The sequence below is a fragment of the Lithobates pipiens genome, unplaced genomic scaffold (assembly GCF_037356315.1).
Source record: "Lithobates pipiens isolate NorthernLeopardFrog02 unplaced genomic scaffold, aLitPip1_a1.2 Scaffold_25, whole genome shotgun sequence".
NCBI classification, from domain to species: Eukaryota; Metazoa; Chordata; class Amphibia; order Anura; family Ranidae; genus Lithobates; species Lithobates pipiens.
In genome coordinates this window covers 86895326-86913767 of record NW_027507787.1, presented here as the reverse complement: position 1 = coordinate 86913767, position 18442 = coordinate 86895326, and the positions used below count along the sequence as shown (strand labels likewise).

The 18442-nt window shown below is 46.9% G+C and overlaps 1 protein-coding gene across 5 annotated transcripts in view; it reads right to left on the bottom strand.

Moving 5' to 3' along the window:
• LOC143930362 (uncharacterized) overlaps nucleotides 1-18442 on the bottom strand; it is a 204556-nt gene that overhangs the window by 24479 nt on the left and 161635 nt on the right. For all 5 annotated transcript variants that reach the window (XM_077454632.1, XM_077454628.1, XM_077454630.1 and 2 more), the window contains one exon: nucleotides 12583-12639. In XM_077454632.1, coding sequence (XP_077310758.1) covers nucleotides 12583-12639 — 57 coding nt within the window. The remainder of the gene's footprint in view (nucleotides 1-12582; nucleotides 12640-18442) is intronic.

Below are 18442 nucleotides of genomic sequence, written 5' to 3'. Positions count from 1 at the left end.
TAACCAGATGTGATTGAATAGGAAATTAAAGTGCAGGGATAAAGAGAAGAAATATATGAAAAATAAATACAAATGCAAAAATGTGCAAACCAAAAAGGAAAGTAAAAAATTGAGACATTATGACATGAAGTGCTAGGATGTGTGAAAAATGTGTTCAGACTTAAGCATAAGTAGATGAAATCAGTATAAAAACTGAACAAATAAATATATAATGAAAATGTGAATATATGTATATACTTTCACTCATATGCAAATGTGACTACAGAACAGATTACCATATGAAACCGCAGATAATGAACATAAACAATGTAAATAACATATCAATAATTTACCAATAAATTAAAAAAAAAACCTTCATTATATGTATATATGTAAAAATATATATGAAAATGCACATGTCTACACATAAATAAACCCATGAACCTGTAAAAAAAATATATATATATATATATATATATATATATATATATATATATATATATATATATATATATATATATATATATATATATATATTATTGTAGAGGGTCAGCCTGGGGCAGGGTTAAGAGGGGGTTAATTGAAGAAGGCAGGTACTTCCCCTTCAGGCCTGCTTATTATCAGGTGTGCTGAAAGTGTTAGTGTGGAGTTGTTTAGTAGGAGAAAGAGACACACCAGCACGCTGTGTGGAAATGTCCATTGCTGGGTGAGCTTAAACCACAAAAAGACTGTAGCTGTGTTTGGAGCCATGAACTGTTACCTCTAAGCAGCCCCGGACTGGCCATAGGGCAGACCGGACATTTGCCCAGTGGGCCGGGGCAGCCCGTTCCGTGGCCTGTTGATGATCAGGCCGCACAGCAGGAGGTAAGCGGCGACCTCGACCTGACCATGAGTAACATGGTCATGTGGAACTAGCGGCTGCATGGGCTGAGCTGTGTGTCTCTCACACACAGCTCAGCCTCAGAGCCGCACTGACAGTTACGCTCTCCTCCCCAGCCGTGGGCGTCCGCACGGTGGGGAGAGCCGCAGGCTGCTGTCACCATTCCCCCCTCGCTCCCCCTCCCCTTCTCATGTCAGCAGCAGGGGAAGAGAAGGCTTTCCTGTCTGTTCGTTTTCCCTCCCCATTGGTCAAAACAGAGGGCCAATCAGAAGCAACTAGAGGGGCATCATGGGAAATGTAGTCCCAGAGATATGTGGCACCATTGGTTTCAGCAGGGAGCAGACTACAGTCCCCAGCATGCACTCTGCTGGGGTGAAAGAGAAAACCCAGAAACAAGCTGATGAGTGCTTGTAGCAGCTATTAAAGGAGACATGGAAAATGAAAGAGAGGACTGTGCTGGGGAACTAATAGCCCCTGCACCACCAGAGAGAGAGACACTCTGTACCTGCACCACCAGAGAGAGAGAGAGAGACACAGTATCCACACCACCAGAGAGAGCCACGCTGTATCTGCACCACCAGAGAGAGCCACGCTGCACCGCACCACCAGAGAGAGCCACGCTGCACCGCACCACCAGAGAGAGCCACGCTGCACCGCACCACCAGAGAGAGCCACGCTGTACCCGCACCACCAGAGAGAGAGCCACGCTCTACCGCACCGCCAGAAAGAGAGCAGGTCAGTGTCACTGGGCCGTGGGCACAATAGGAGACAGACAGTACTGGCATTGTATGGCCACAATAGGACTGGGACACTGTAATATAAAGGGGATTGCCCTGTATGCCCCTTTTTAGTGCAGTTCCCACTTTTATTTTACTGGACTGCCTCTGAGCCAGCTCTTCACCCCTCTGATCCCTATATATATATATATATATAATATATGTGTGTGTTGTGAAATGCTGCTAAAGGCAAGCACATATATATACTGTTCACACTTGTATACCAATCCCATTATAAACTGATGTATATCTATCCTTCAATTTCCAATGACTCCGTTGCTCAGCCATCTTGGGATGTTAAACCACTTCCCATGTAAAATAAAACTGATACATAACTGAACACAGTCCGTGATTAAACAACATAAAGAATGTGACAATGTATCTATACTTATACGTGAGAGGGAAACATCTAAAACAACCAGCAACGGATATCATAGTTCAGTAGCCACAACTGAAGTCCTGTGTCCATATAGACAATTATACATAAAAAGATTTGCATAAAAAAATAAAATTTTCATGTTTAAACTCTACACCAAAATCAACTAAACACTGGTAAACTTCACATTTTTGCATTTGTATTTATGTTTCATATATATCTTCTCTTTATCCCTGCACTTTCATTTCCTATTCAATCACATCTGGTTATGATAAATGATTCCAGCGGATGACATTTGGGATCAAATGTCATACGCATGTAAATTTAGCTTTTGGTCTCAGAACAATAAAGGTTCTGAGGGTTAATTGTGTTGGTAGGCCTTAAGACCAGTCTGGCCAGGCTGTGTTTGGAAATTCTGCCTGGTCATGTGAACGGTGAGGTGCACATGACAGGCTAGAACCAGGTCTGGTTGGATGTTTAGGTATCGGCCTTCTCTGAGCCAATCAGCGGGAGTGCCAGGGCCGCTGAGAGTTCTTACTGCAAAATAAAACCTTTTAAAAAGGACTTCATCTGTGTCAGTGTTCAAGTCGTTGGGTATCAACCCTGGGAACCCCTAGAAGTGGAAGAGCAGGCCAAGAGAAGGTAACTGGTAAGCCCATAAAGTCAAGGCCGCCCTGCAACGGGTTATGGCCGATGCATGATCATCCAGTGATAGATGACCAATTACTACTACTAAAAATGCTTCTTCACACTATCATTATTGTTTATATTTTTTTTTTTCACAATTTGCACTTACTGAGTAGTACACCTATTCCTTAATTATTGTATCACATGGGTTTAATAGAGATAGTACTTAATTGATTTCCTGTCTTGTGATTACCAGCTATGAGTAAGTACTATTGCTAGTGCGAAACGTCAGCTCTTTTGTCTGCTGTGTTCTTTGCTTTTTGATGTGATTTTTTTTTAAATAAAGAAAGGCAATTTTTCTCAAGAGTGCGGCAGTCCAGAGTCTACTTTCATTTATTGCTATTGAAAATTGCCTGCACCTGTGGCCTCTGGGCCGAGAGAGGAGTTCATTATCTGTGTGTGTGTTCCTGGAGTGGTGAGATTCTCTTTTCTTCGCACTTCAATTTCTAGACATATTCCCTTGGATGCAGGACAGACAATGGACTAATCAATATGTGTAACTGGATGGTGATTGCAATATCGTTGGGCCTGGTGAGCTGCTGCTACAGAGAGACTGAGTTCTTTAGGAACTAACCATACAGCCATCTAGTAGCCTTTTTGCTATTGACTGGGACTATTCTCATGTGCAACAACAATATAACTGGACCCCAACGCTAGCTGGCTGAAGCTGAAGAGTTAGGTAAATGTCTCTGTGTAGCAGCTGTAAAGAGGTAGTCTTTAGTCCTATTGCTTATGGTAAGAGGTACCTCTCAGGCAACATTGCACAATAGCCTAGCCATTCTCCTAGAGTGCACTTTAGACTAGTTATAGTAATATTTACATTGCAGTTAATGCTCGTATGGCATTGTGACTTTGCTGATTTCTTTGTTTATTCCAGTCTAGTGGTACATAACTCTATTATGTTGTCTAGCAGACAGTCTTTTGGTATGGGTTATGCCACGTACACACGTAGCCGACTATCCGACGGACTTAGTCTGTCGGACTTCCCACCAGACTGTCCGTCGGACTTTCCGAACTAGCTACTTGCCCACACACGGCACTTTTTCAGCGGACTAATACGGCGTACTAAGTCCGCCGTACTATCCGCCCTACTTTTGAAATGAACGGACTCACCCACACATGTGGAGGAAAGTCCGCTCATTTCGAGGTAGGCGGGGCCCGCGATGGAGACGTCGCAGGCCCCGCCACCTGGTATGGACTTAAGGGGGAACCCCAACGCTGAAAAAAATCGGCGTCGGGGTCCCCTTCAGGGTCCACATCAGACCCTTGTCCGAGCACGCTACCCGGCCGGCCAGGAAAGGGGGGGGACGAGCGAGCGCCCCCCCCTCCTGAGCCGTACCAGGCTGCGTGCCCTCAACATGGGGGGTGCCTTGGGGTAGGGGGGCGCGCGGAGTAGGAAGAAGAGGCCGTGGCAAGGAAGAAAGCCGGGCTCCTCCACCAGCAAAAGAGCTAGAAGAAGATAGTGGAGGAGTCCGGCGAGAAGACCCCCCGAATACGGAAGACCCCCGGAGCTGTGCAATAAACTATTTTATCTTGTGTGTTGTGTTTTTTTTTTGTACTTTATTTTACAGGTGAATGGGTAGGGGTACATTGTACCCCATACTCATTCACATAGGGTGGGGGGCCGGTATCCGGGGGCCGGTATCCGGGGGCCCCCTTATTAAAGGTGCTCCTGGATTCCGATAAGCCCCCCGCCCGCAGACCCCGACAACCAACGGCCAGGGTTGTCGGGAAGAGGCCCTTGTCCTAATCAACATGGGGACAAGGTGCTTTGGGGTGGGGGGCCACGCGGCCCCCCCTTCCCCAAGGCACCCCCCATGTTGAGGGCACGGGGCCTGGTACGGCTCGATGGAGGGGGGGCTCGCTTGCCCCCCTATCCTGGCCGGCCGGGTGGCGTGCTCGGACAAGGGTCTGATGTGGACCTGGGGGGACCCCCACGCCGATATTTTTTGGCGTTGGGGTTCCCCTTTAAGTCCATACCAGGTGGCGGGGCCAGCGACGTCTCCTTTGCGGGCCTCGCCTACCTGGAGACCCGCTCGAAATGAGCAGACTTTTCTCCGGGCGTAAAAAGTCAGTTCATTTCAAAAGTACCGCGGACTGGCATACACACGGCCGGATTGTCCGCCGAAATGCGAGTCCGGCGGGAAGATTGGAGTGCAAAACTACTTTCTAAGTCCGCCGTACTTTCGGGTCAAAAAAGTATGCCGGAGGCTACACACGGTGGGATTGTCTGGCGGACTTGAGTTTGCCGGACTTTTCCACCCGATTGTTTGATCGTGTGTACGCGGCATTAGAATAAATGGTGTTTTGAGCATAAATGAACACATAGAAGATAGGTTCAAACAGAGTTAATTTATCACTAAATGGTCTTGTGTCTATTTCGTGGTACTAATTCACAGCCAAGTTATAGGTATCTTTGCTTGTGATCTTATAAGTGCTTGCAGTGACTGTCATTCAACAAGGTGTGTCGGAGGGGCTGGGACAAGGGAGCTCAAATTGGCACAGTCAGATCTGAACTCCTACCAATTTTAACCACTTTGAGACAAAAATAACTTGCAAAAAAGGGTCTAACCAATCAAAGGGGCTTACCATTAATGGTTTCAAATTTTCATGCTGTTGATATAAACAGCTGACAGTGTGCTCTCTACACAAACACAAGTGTGCACATATGCGGCCCCAAGGAAAAAGGCCCACTTCAAGGATGCCGCATATGTTCAAAAGGAAGGTGCTAAAGTGGAACTGAAGTCATCCCAGGGCCCCCCAAGCACTTATATAATGTGGCATCTTCTTTCTTTGGCTATAGATTATGTAACTCATGCGTATGTGTACTTGAGTTACACCATCCCAGCACCCGACTTCACTCTTGTGAGTGTGGACTGAAAGTGTACACTGCACTGAGAATGCAGAGACAAAAAAATGCTAAGGGAATGGGGGAGGATTTGTTTGTCAGGATAGACATACCATACAAAGTATTTTTTGTACTTTAAGTGATATTAAACCCTCTGTTTTTTTTAAACAATTTCAACAGCTGAATTAATAATGTATTTAGCAGAGATGGACGAACTTCCAACGGGACGTTTCGCGAATGTGAACCTGTGAACGCGGTCGAAAGTTCGCGAACCGCAAAGTTTGTGGCGGGCCCCATTGACTTCAATGGCAGGCAAACTTTGAAAACCTACAGGTCATATTTCCAGCCACAAAATAATTACTAGTTGTGTACACATAGTCCCACCACATGGCCACTGACATAACACATGTATGAAGTGAATCTGGGATCGACAACTACAAGCATTCTTTTTTTTTATATGTGAAATTTTGACAATTCAGGTCTCAGGAGCGCATGAAGGCAATGGAGGAGAGGAAAGGTCAGGGTAGGCTATGAAGAGGGTGCAGAAGATGATCACCAACACCGTGATATAGAGCACTGACACCAGCACCGTGATATAGAGCACTGACACCCGCACCGTGATATAGAGCACTGACACCAGCACCGTGACATAGCGCACTGACACCAGCACCGTGACATAGCGCACTGACACCAGCACCGTGACATAGCGCACTGACACCAGCACCGTGACATAGCGCACTTGACACCAGCACCGTGATATAGTGCACTGACACCAGCACCGATACCAGCAACTCCCTGCTGGGCCCCAAAAATATGACGCCGCTCAACCTCTTCAAACAGGCGGGTATGAGCATATAGTACAGTGTGCTTTTTTTGTACAAGGAAGTGAGACAAATGTAGAAAAAGTCTGTGTGCTCAATTAAATAAATTGTTCATAGAGATATACATGGTCTACTGGTCACATGTGTTGAATTCCTCCGAGATCCATGCCTCGTTCATTTTCAGAAATGTGAGGTAGTCAAAACTGTCGTGAGCTAGGCGAGTGCGCTTATCGGTCACGATCCCCCCTGCTGCGCTGAACATCCTTTCGGACAGGACACTGGGCGAGGGGCAAGTCAACATTTCCATTGCAAATTGGGCAAGCTCTGGCCAGAGGTCAAGCCTGCCCACCCAGTAGTCCAGGGGTTCATCAGTCTTTAGAGAGCGTCCACATCGGACGTTAACCCGATGTAGTCGGACACCTGTCGGTCTAGGCGTTCCCTGATGCTGGATCCAGATGAGACCCCTCGATGGGTCGGCTGAAAGAATGACCTCATATCAGATGTCACCAACACTGTTGGATTGGTACCCGCAACTCTTTCTCTGGGAGTGGGAATTGCTCCTCTGCCAGCGCACGCAAAAGCAGAATGCAGCATTTCTCTAAGCAAGGCCTGGAAGTGCTCCATTCTGACAGCCCTCTATGATGGTGGTAACATTTCCGCCATTTTGTGTTTGTACCAGGGGTCTAAGTACATTGCCACCCAGTACTGGTCCTTGACCTTTATGCTTTTTATACGGGTTCCCTGTTAAAACACTGGAGCATGAAGGCCCCCATTTGCACTAAACTGGAAGCGGTGTGGTGGCCAGGCTCCTGCTCATCCTCCAGGATAATGTCGTCCTCCTCGTTCTCCTCTCCCAATCCACGCACAACAACAGGGATCCCAGAAAGGTTTGGAGCATGCACTTCTTGCTCCTCCTCATCTGCCCGGCACCATCCTCCTCTGACTCCTCTTCAGACTCCTGTTGTTCACTTGTCTCAGATAGAGTAGCCCCCCCTGGGAATTCATCCAGCATTGCGACTTTCTCATCTTCCTGCTCCTGCTCCTCCACGGCTTGATCAATGACACAACGCAATGCACGCTCCATAAAGAAGGCATAAGGTACTATTTCACTGATGGGGCCATGCCTGCGACTGACCAGTTTGGTGATCTCATCAAATGGCTGCAGAAGTCTGCATGCATCGCGCGTGAGCAGCCATTGGTGTGGTGAAAAAAACCCCAGCTCCCCAGAACCTGTTCTGCTGCAGAGTTCATACAGGTAGACCTTAACCGCCCGTTTCTGCTGGAGCAGCCGATCAAGCATATAGAAGGTTGAGTTCCATTGCGTCGGGCAATCGCAAATAAGACGTCTGACCGGCAGATTGTGTCGCGGTGAATGTCAGCAAGGCGAGCCATGGCCGTGTAAGATCTTCTGAAATGGGCCGAGATTTTCCTTGCCTGCCGCAAGATGTCCTGGACCCCAGGGTATTTGACAACGAATCGCTGCACGACCAAGTTTAAGACGTTTGCCATGCATGGCACGTGTGTAATTTTGCCCTGTTTCAATGCGCTAAGCAGATTGGCACCGTTGTCACACACCACTTTACCAACTGTCAAATTGAGCGGTGTTAGCCACTGATCTGCCTGTGAACGCAAAGCTGAAAGGAGTGCCGGGCCAGTGTGGCTCTTGGCTTCCAGGCACAACAGACGCAGCACGGCATGGCAACGTCTCACCTGGCATGTCGAATAGGTTCTGGGGAGCTTGGGCGGCGCAGCGGAAGAGACACTAGCAGCGGAAAAGGAGGAGTCAGCCGAGGAGGAGAGGGAGGAGGATGGAGTAGGAGGAGGAGAAGAGGCAGGCCTGCATGCAATTTGTGGCGGTAAAACCAAATCTACATGGGTGCTACGGGTAACATGCTTGACGGCCATCAGAAGGTTCACCCAGTGGGCAGTAAAAGTGATATACCTTCACTGCCCGTGTTTGCTAGACCACGTGTCTGTGGTCAGATGTATCTTGGCACCGACACTGTGTGCCAGAGATACATTCACTTGCCACTGAACATGGCCATATAGCTCTGGGATGCCCTTCTGTGAGAAATACTTCCTTCCTGGGACCTTCCATTGTGGTGTTCCAATGGCCACAAATTTTCGAAAGGCCTCCGAGTCCATCAGTTTATATGGCAGTAGTTGATGGGCTGTTCTGACAAACCAGCCCTCAACCGTTGGGCAAGAGGGTTATCCGGCGTCATCATTTTTTTACTCTTGAACATTAGGCCCATGGAAGCCTGCCTTTTTGCAGAAAAACGTGAGGACGGCATGATGGAAGGTGGAGTGGAGGACAATTGTGAGGAGAGAGAAGGAAAAGTAGAAGACGAGGCTGGACGGTGAGAGCCTGGAGTGTGGCTTTGTGTGTTCTGTTGCTCCCACTGGCCTCGGTGATGGCAGTTCATGTGCCTTCTTAAGGCGGCCATGCCTAGGTGAGTGTTGGGCTTACTGCGACTTATGCGTTGACTGCAAAGATTGCAGATGGCAACACTATTGTCATTAGCGGACATGTTAAAAAAAGCCCACGCTGCGGAGCCATGTGCTGGCGTCCTGGGAGCGCCAGATGTGACCATACATGGTTGATGCCTCGCTCCTGATACATTCGCATTCTGCTTTGTCCCTCCTGTGCAATGTAAGTTCTTCCTGCTTCTCCTCCCTATCTGCTGGTCCATATCTCCCTCTGAACTCCCCTCCTCTTCCTCTCTTGTGGGCACTCACGTGACATCACTAGACACATCATCATCGACGTCACCTTCCCCACCGCTATAATTAGAGATCTCGGAGTAGGCAGCAACAGCGGGGACAAACCTCCTCCTTGGGCTGATCTGGGTACTGTCGTCTGACTGCTGAGCGGCGGTTGTTGCTACCTCCTCTTCCTGATCCAATGCCAAGAGTGGCTGTGCATCGGAAATGTTTTGATGTGGATCAGAAAATAATTCCTGTGACTCAAGCGGAAGGTATATGGTGGGGGTGGTGTTGGTGGTAGTGTCTTTGGAGGTGCACATAGCAGAGAGTGAAAAAGAGGGTGCAGATCGAGAGGATGAGGAGGGTGCAGAAGAGTAAGGCTGAGTGAGCCACTCAACCAAGTCTGGTGCGTCCTTTGACGTAATCGCACGCACCTTCTGCAATTTGCTACTTTGGCTCAAGTCTGTTGCTCCTGCCCTACCCCTACCACCCCTGCGGAAGGGCCTGCCTCTTCCTCTGCCTGTAATTTTTTCTAAATGACCCTGTGACAAAAGTCTCTAGAGAAGTGCAGTATGTATGTGGAAGAAGTTATATAACACCCTGATTCAATCTGTTGTTTTTGGGGGCCACTGGTCTATCACACCAGCTATAATACTTTTTTTTTTTTTTTATTGCGTTTGTCGCTCTCTGTAGTATCGCTGCAGAACCGCTCAGCAGTCACAATGCTGCACAGTGGAAATGCACTATACTATGGTTTCTATATGTGCAAGTTTTGTATACGTGTATTACACACCCATATACTGCACACCAAATAGTACACCTATACCAGTCCTTACAAGGACCTTTTGTGGACCGAGTAGCTAGTGATTTGCAGACTGTACCTCAGTCCCTACACTGATAAAGGACTGCTGCAGAATAGGGAAGCGGTCAGCAGTAGTGCACCAGCACCCTATATATTGTACAGATATACCAGTCCTTACAAGGACCTTTGTGAATCGAGTAGCTAGTGATGTGCAGACTGTACCTCAGTCCCAACACTGATAAAGGACTGCTGCGGAATAGGGCAGCAGTCAAGTATAATATTCTTTCTATATTTGGAAGAAAGTATATTATACGTGTACAACCCTAGATACTGTACTACACCTATACCATACCAGTCCTTAAAAGGACTTTTGTGGACCTAATAGCTAGCGATTTGTGTCACTGCAGTCTCTCCCTGTTCCACACAGCAACCTCTCCCTATAATGACACAAGAAAGAATGTAAAATGGCCCCCAGGTCAGATCTATTTATAAGTTAGGGGGAATGTCCAATTGTCCATGTGCTGAAATGTCTCCATTGGCTGTCCTGTACCCCATGATGGCTGTGTGATCATGGGTCAAAGTTCTTTCACACTGTAAGCACATATGTCCACCGGGCGAACAGCGGCAATAGTCCGCCGATCTGGCGAATCACGAAAACGCAAAATTTGCAGCGAAACGAGCGCCGGGCAAACAGTTTGGCCATCCCTAGTATTTAGTATGCAGCTTCTTTATCTTTTAACAACTTCACGCCAATAGAACGAATATATGCAGCCTTCTGTTTCAAGTGGATCATGCCTGCTGCAGGCATCATCACTGGACTGTTTTTTAGAGCTGTCAGCTTTCTTGTAATAACAACCAATGCGGCATCTGCTCAGCTGTTATTAGAAGCAGTGGGAGGGGATGCCCTGTTGCCTTCTGCGGCTCGCCCGGGCTCTCCCGTCCCACTAGGAGACCCAAGCGACCAGCCGACACATCTGCCTGCTGGTCGGAGACCTGAACAAAGTTGGAATCGGCTTTGATCGGGTCTCAGATCTAGTAACCTGGAAGTGATATTGTGACATCATTTCCGGTTTACTGGAGCCTCAAAGTTGGCAGAAGTAAAAAAAAAAAAAAAAATTCAGTATTCAAAACAGCCAAACTTGGCGTTTTGAATGCTTTTAAAGCGGGAGTTCTGCCGTTTTTTTTTTTTTTTTTTAAGTCAGCAGCTACATATACTGCAGCTGCTGACTTTTAAAATAAGGACACTTACCTGCCCAGCGCGCCCACGATGTCGGCACCCGAAGCCGGTTTCTCGATCGTCTCTCGGGTGCTGCCGCCGCCATCTTGGGTATGGGAATCAGGAAGTGAAGTCTTGCGGCTTCATTTCCCGGTTCCCTACTGCGCATGCGAGTCGCGCTGCGCAATAAATATGGTCCCCGCTGTCTCTGGGATCCGTGTGTTTCCCAGCAGACAGCGGCGGACCAGCAGGAAGTGGCGTAAATATCCGCAGATTCTGTGGATATCTATGCCGGAAGCGGGTGCAAATACCTGTACTGTACAGGTATCTGCACCCCCTCCCCCCTGAAAGGTGCCAATTGTGGTGCCGGAGGGGGGGAGGGTTCCAATGAGCGGAAGTTCCACTTTAGGGTGGAGCTCTGCTTTAAGCGCAAAGGAGGAATTTGAGGTGTTATAGACCCCAGATCCTTCCAAAAATATCTAACACATGACTATTACTGTTCCAAGGGATGTTTACATGAGCAAAAAAAAAAAGTTATAAGGGACAGTGTAAAAAAAAAAAAAAGAAAAAAGGAAAACAAAAGTCTACTGGACACCTCTAAAAGTCACAAGCTTAACTGCTGATGAGAAAAGGTATTTAACAGTTTATATTTACTTAAATTATTCTATTTCCATGTCCTGTGTACTGTGGGAAACCAGATTAGTGAATGCAGTGTCCTGGGTTTAGTAACACTTTAAAGTGGTTGTACACCCTGGACAACCACTTTTACCTACAGGTAAGCCTAAATTAAGGCTTACCTGTAGGTGCTTGAAATATCTCTTAAACCTCCATGGTTTAGGAGATATTTTCTAAAAAGCTGAGCGCCGATTGCTACAGCGCATGCGTCAATGTCATCGGCACATGCGCCCTTTAGAAAGGGCACATTGTGCTGTTTCTAATAGGGGTCATGCCGTGACTGACGTCACGCTACTCTAGCCAGTCACAGAGCTGGAGTTCGTGGCCCCAGAAAGGATGAAGGGCGAAGATGGACGCTCCCTGCTAGTGGGGACAGCGGAGACATCGCAGGCTTCGTTTTCAGGTAAGTGACAGTTACTTCCTCTTTAAGAATTTCTGCTGTGATATGCCCCTCCCATTGTGATGTAACTGACCTAAAAAGGAAGTACTAGGCTTCCAATTTCTGGCACTACCATTGACTCCAGTCAGCAAATCAGGTGTGAGGACAGGCAGCGTCCCCCTTTGATACTGGACCTCATGTGAACTGATAAAGGGACCTAAAGACCCCTTTACCAGTTCACTTACCATGCAGATTATTTTTTCCTAGCAGGTTAGGAATCTATGCGTAGCATTCAGTCACTATTTGTGCATTTTACACACTGTGACTTTGCTCCATCTACCAAATTAGCCTGTCTGTATGAATAATACAAAGTAAAAATCCTGATCAGGCCCAATTTATTTACTTCTTTGATTAAATCAGTTGCGTGACTGGCTTACCTTGCAGACTGTGGGTTTAAGGCTTGCTAAAGCAGTGAAAGGCCCTGTAAATAGGTACTGTAAAAAAAGAAAAAAATGATTAACACGCTTATAATGATTCTGATACCTTTCAACTTTCTGAGATGGGAATGAGGGACACCTATTAGCAAAAGGATGGAGATGTAGGACAAACTCCCTGCTGCACGCCCCCCCCCCTCCCCCCAAAGACAATTTTACAAAAAAAAGGTTGCTTAACCGGTCCCTGACTGGTGCACGCCGATGTACGTCGGCAGAATGGCACGGCTGGGCAAATGGGCGTTCCTGTACGTCCCTTTGAATTTGACGCCGTGCCATTGCAGTGAACGCCGGCTGGGAGCTCCGTGAGTAGGATTGTGGGCCCATGGGGATCCCCGTGATCGTCTCACAAAGAGGAAGAACTGGGCAATGCTAATGTAAACAAGCATCTCCCCATTCTGCCTAGTGACAGTGTCACTGATCATAGCTCCCTGTGATTGGGAGCTATGATCAGTGATGTGTCACACAAAGCCCACCCCCCCTACAGTTAGAAACACTCCCCAGGACACGCTTAACCGCTTAAGTGCCACCTAGTGTTAACCCCTTCACTGCCTGTCACATTTACACAGTAATTAATGCAATTTTAATCACACTGATCACTGTATAAATGTGAATGGTCCCAAAATCACGTAAAAATTGTCTGATGTGTCCACCATAATGTTGTAGTCACGAAAAAAATCCTGATCGCGGCCACTACTAATAAAAAAAATATATATTAATCATAATGCCATAAAACGATCCCCTAAACCAATCAATAAACGCTTATTGCATTTTTTTTTTACCAAAAATATGTAGAAGAATACGTATCGGCCTAAACTGAGAAAAAAAAAAAAATTTTATGTATTTTTGTGGGAAATTTATTGTAGCAAAAAGCAAAACATAATGTGTTTTTTGTTTTTTTTTCAAAATTGGCGCTGTTTTTTTGTTTATAGTGCAAAAAATAAAAACCGCAGAGGTGATCAAATACCACCAAAAGAAAGCTCTATTTGTGGGAAAAGGCATCAATTTTGTTTGGGAACCACGTCGCATGGCTGCACAATTGTCAGTTAAAGCGACGCAGTGCCGAATTGCAAAAAGTGCTCTGGTCTTTGGCCAGCAAAATGGTCCTCGGCTTAAGTGGTTAAATCCACAAGTGCTTTTTTACCACTACTATTCCTTTATATTGGCTTTTGGAATTTACAAATGCAGCAATTTAGAAATTGGATGAAAGGTTTAGCACTGGGAAACACTTTTTGAAGGATAAATAGTGAATTTTATTTACAACTATATAAATCAGGCCAAAAGGAAGGACATATGAGGAGTAAAGAGGGACAGAGGGACTTTTCTCCGAATGAGGGACAGTTCTTTGAAATCAGGGACAGTTGGGAGCTATGGATTCTACATGTTCTGAAAGATGCAATATATACTGTATATACAATCCATATTTTGTAGCGGAGTGCCTCTTTACTTGCTTTCCTTAGCAGTGGGCACAGGCCCCTTTAACTCCTGTACACACAATCCCCTGGAGTCCTATCATCCCCTGAACTCCTGGACATGTGCAGTTGATATAGATTCTAGCTCTTCCTGTGCCCTGGTGCTCAAAGTGACCTCGCCTGATGAGACAGCAGTGACTGGGCATATGAGCTGTCATCAAGCCCTGGGTTTTTCAACTTACCAACCAGAGTGTGGGCCCCAGTCACAGTGGATACTGTTTCAACTGACTCTGGCATACTTCCTTATGGAAAAAAGAGAGAGAGGCTGGCGCCATGGAAGTATCATCACTTTCATGGCACCAGCCTTTCTCTCTTTTTTGCAAGAATTACATGGAGGTTTACAGAGACTTCACAGGTTGAGTGCTGTGTTCTTGAGGGTCACCAGTAGGGATGAGCTACTCGACTCGAACATTGGCTGTTTGCACGTTCGGCGAATAAGCGTTATGGACCTTCGCGACAAATTCATGTGGTGCTCACGGCCCACAATACACTGCACCATCGCAGTGCACTGCTGGCTCATGATTGGCCAAGCATGCACTGTGACCCTGCATGCTTGGCCAATCACAGCACCGGCAGCGAGGAGAGCCATAATTGGCCACAGGCCACATGTATATACCCTTTATTGCTGCTGTTCTCTAATACAGCCATCTGCAGGAGTTAGTGGGTATTGTGTGCCTCCACACAATATATACTACCCAATTGCTGGTATTCCCATCTCCCTGCAGACCATTACTACGTCTGGAAGGCCAACAAGGAGAGGCAGACAGTCACGAGCCAATAAAAGAAGGCAAGTGTATGTATGCCACTGCAGAGGGACACTTACCCAAAACTGCAAAACTTTGGGGGGCGTGGACGGAGTGGTTCAACAATTCCCAACCCTTACTTATCTGAAAACTATAACTTAACAAGGCTTCCTTACCCGTTCTTTCTGCCCTTGCTCTGTCATCTCCCTGGACCTCTCCCCCCCCCCTCGATGGGAGAGGGACGGGGAGTGTGGAAGGAAGACAGGTCCCCCCCCCCTTTTTTTTTTTTCCTCCCCTTTGTGTGGTTTGTTTTAACTTTTTCTTTCCTTATCTTTGTATTCTTCTTCACTACAAAGCTCATAGCTTCCTATGTTTTATACTTACCTGCATCCGGGTGTACTTACGATAATTGATATGTGATGTTACGTTTGCTTCATTCTGGATGATTGGATATTTTATTTGATTCTTCTTAAAGTCAGTTTTCTATGATTTGACCGGTTTAGTTACAACCTCAGGGATAATTCTTACTACTACTTTCCTAACTACATGTTGATAGGAGATTGTCCTCAACCCTGGACACAGTGAGATCCCATTTGGGGTGTCTGGACTGAGGTTAGTCCCCGAGGCCTGATATTTTCTATATCTATTGTTATATCTTAGTATTATATTCAGTCCTACAATTTGTTGGTTATTGAATGCATCTACTGTGGACTCTAAGGCTACTACATGCTATGTCAGCAATGTATTTCTCTTTTACTTTACTTATTTTTGTTTTTTGTTTCTTATCTTACTTTTAACTTCAATAAAAATTATAGAAACATAAAAGAAGGCAAGCAGGCTCTGTGTCTAGAGACAACAGTGCTGGTCGTGGACACGGTGCATTGTCATCAGCACGTGGCCATGGGACACGCTTGTCCTTATTTTCGGCAGCTGGACGTGTTGAGCCTCATCATGCCGAAGACTTGGTAGACAGGATGACAAAGCCCTCTTCATCCTCCTCATCCTCTCTCAACCAGGCTCAGGGTACTAGCAAAGCAGCTGCCAGCACATCCTCTTCCCTCGTCTCAATGTCATCATCAGTCACTCCTTCTCTAGACCCACCATGTCCTCCTGAGGAGTCCCCTGAACTGTTTGAGCACAGTGTTGGTACATGCTCCAGGAGGATGTCCAGTGTTTTGAGGCTCTTATGATGATACCCAGCTAGAGGAAGGCAGTAGCGCGAGCACAGAGAGAGGGGATGCTCAAGGACAGTAATCTGGCATTCATGTTCCACCAGCTGCAGCATACTGCCAGGTTTGCTCCAGTGATGAAGAAGGAGGAGATGATGAGGTCACCGACTCCACGTGGCTGCCTGATAGGAGAGAGAAGGAGGAGGAGGCACATCTCCAGCGAGGCAGAATGCCCTCCGGGGGCAAGCTTAGGGGCAGCACACAGACTGAATCACACCGCAGAGCTCTGCCTGTGCAGGGTGCTGCCTCTGCGCGTTATTCCAAAAGTTCTTCGGCGTGGGCCTTTTTTTGAGACCAGTGCATCAGATCGCACCATTGATATTTGTGACATATGTCTCAAGCGTATCTCGCGTGGCCAAAACATCAGCCGCTTGGGCACCACGTGCTTGACCAGACATATGTTGACCTGCCATGCAGCTCGTTGGCAAGCGTACCTCAAAGACCCACACCAAAGAACAAAGCAGACCTCTCCTTGCTCCTCATCAGCTGGGATCTCCAACCCCACTAAACCTTCAGTCCTCTCTAAAACCTGTACTGAGAGGAATAAAGGTGTAGAATTAGGTGTGTCACAGCCAAGTACTTGTGGGCACTCTGCTAGCAGTACACCCACATCCGATTGTAGCAGGCAAATTTCCCTGCCCCAGCTGTTGGACCATTAAAAGAAGTTCACTCCCAGCCATCCACATGCCCAGCGGTTGAATGCTAGCTTAGCTAAATTGCTAGCACTTCAACTGCTGCCTTTTCAGTTGGTAGACTCAGTCCCCTTCCATGAGTTTGTGCAATGTGCTGTTCCTCAGTGGCAGGTCCCCAAACGCCACTTTTTCTCACGGAAGGCGATTTTAGCTCTCTACTGGCATGTGTAAGGCAATGTCCATGCCTCGCTGGACAGGGCGGTCAGCGGTAAGGTGCATATTACCACTGACTCATGGTCCAGCAGGCATGGACAGGGACATTATCTATCTTTCACAGCCCATTGGCTCTTTTGGCAGCTAGGAAGGATGCAGGACAAGGTGCAGTAGTGTTGGAGGCTGTTCCGCCATCACGCATCCAAAATGCTACTACTGGTTGTGACACACCTCTCTCCTCCACCCCCTCCTCTTCTTCTTCCTCCATGGCTAGGGATGGCCTTGCGGTTCACCCGGTGGTCAGTTTGCGGTGAATTTTGCGTGTTTGCGATTCGCCAAACTGGCGGACTTCTGGCGCAGTTCGTACAGCGGATATATGCGTTTACATTGTGAAAGAACTTTGACCCATGATGACACATCAATCATGGGGAACAGAACAGCCAATTTAAACATTTCAGCACATGGACAATTGGACATGCCCCCACCTTATAAATAGACCTGATCTGGTGGCCATTTTACATTCTGTCTTTTGTCCATGTAGGGAGAGGTTGCTGTGTGGAGCAGGGACAGACTGTAGTGACACAAATCACTAGCTATTAGGTCCACAAAAGTCCTTTTAAGGACTGGTATAGGTGTACAGTATATAGGGTTCTGGTGCACTGCTGCTGACTGCTGTGCTGCTGAGTGCACTGCTGACCGATTCTGCAGCTGTCTTTTGTCAGTGTAGGGACAGGACGCTGTGTGGAGCAGGGACAGTCAGTTTAATCACTAGCTATTACTATTAGGTCCACAAAGGTCCTTTTAAGGACTGGTATAGGTGTACAATATATAGGGTTGTACACGTATAATATATTTTCTTTCAAATATAGAAAGCATATTATACTTGACTGCTGAGCTGAGTGCTGACCGATTCTGCAGCTGTCTTTTATCAGTGTAGGGACTGAGGGACAGCCTGCAAATCACTAGCTACTAGGTCCACAAAGGTGCTTGTATGGACTGGTATAGGTGTACTATTTGGTGTGCAGTATATAGTGGTGTAATACATGTATAGAAAGCATAGTATAGTGTGTTTCCACTGTGCAGCATTGTGACTGCTGAGCGATTCTGCAGCGATACTACAAAGAGTGAGAAACACAATAAAAAAGGTATTATAACTGGTGTGATAGACCAGTGGCCCTCAAAAACGACAGATTGAAGCGGGGTGTTATATACCTTCTTCCACATACATACTGCACTTCTCTAGAGACTTTAGTCACAGGGTCATTTAAAAAATGACAGGCAGAGGAAGAGGCAGGCCCTTCCGCAGGGGTGGTAGGGGTAGGGCAGCAGCAACAGACTTGAGCCAAAGTGGAAAATTGCAGAAGGTGCATGCGATTATGTCAAAGGATGCACCAGACTTGGTTGAGTGGCTCACTCAGCCTTACTCTTCTGCACCCTCCTCATCCTCTCGATCTGCACCCTCTTCTTCACTCTCTGCTATGTGCACCCCCAAAGACACTACCACCAACACCACCATA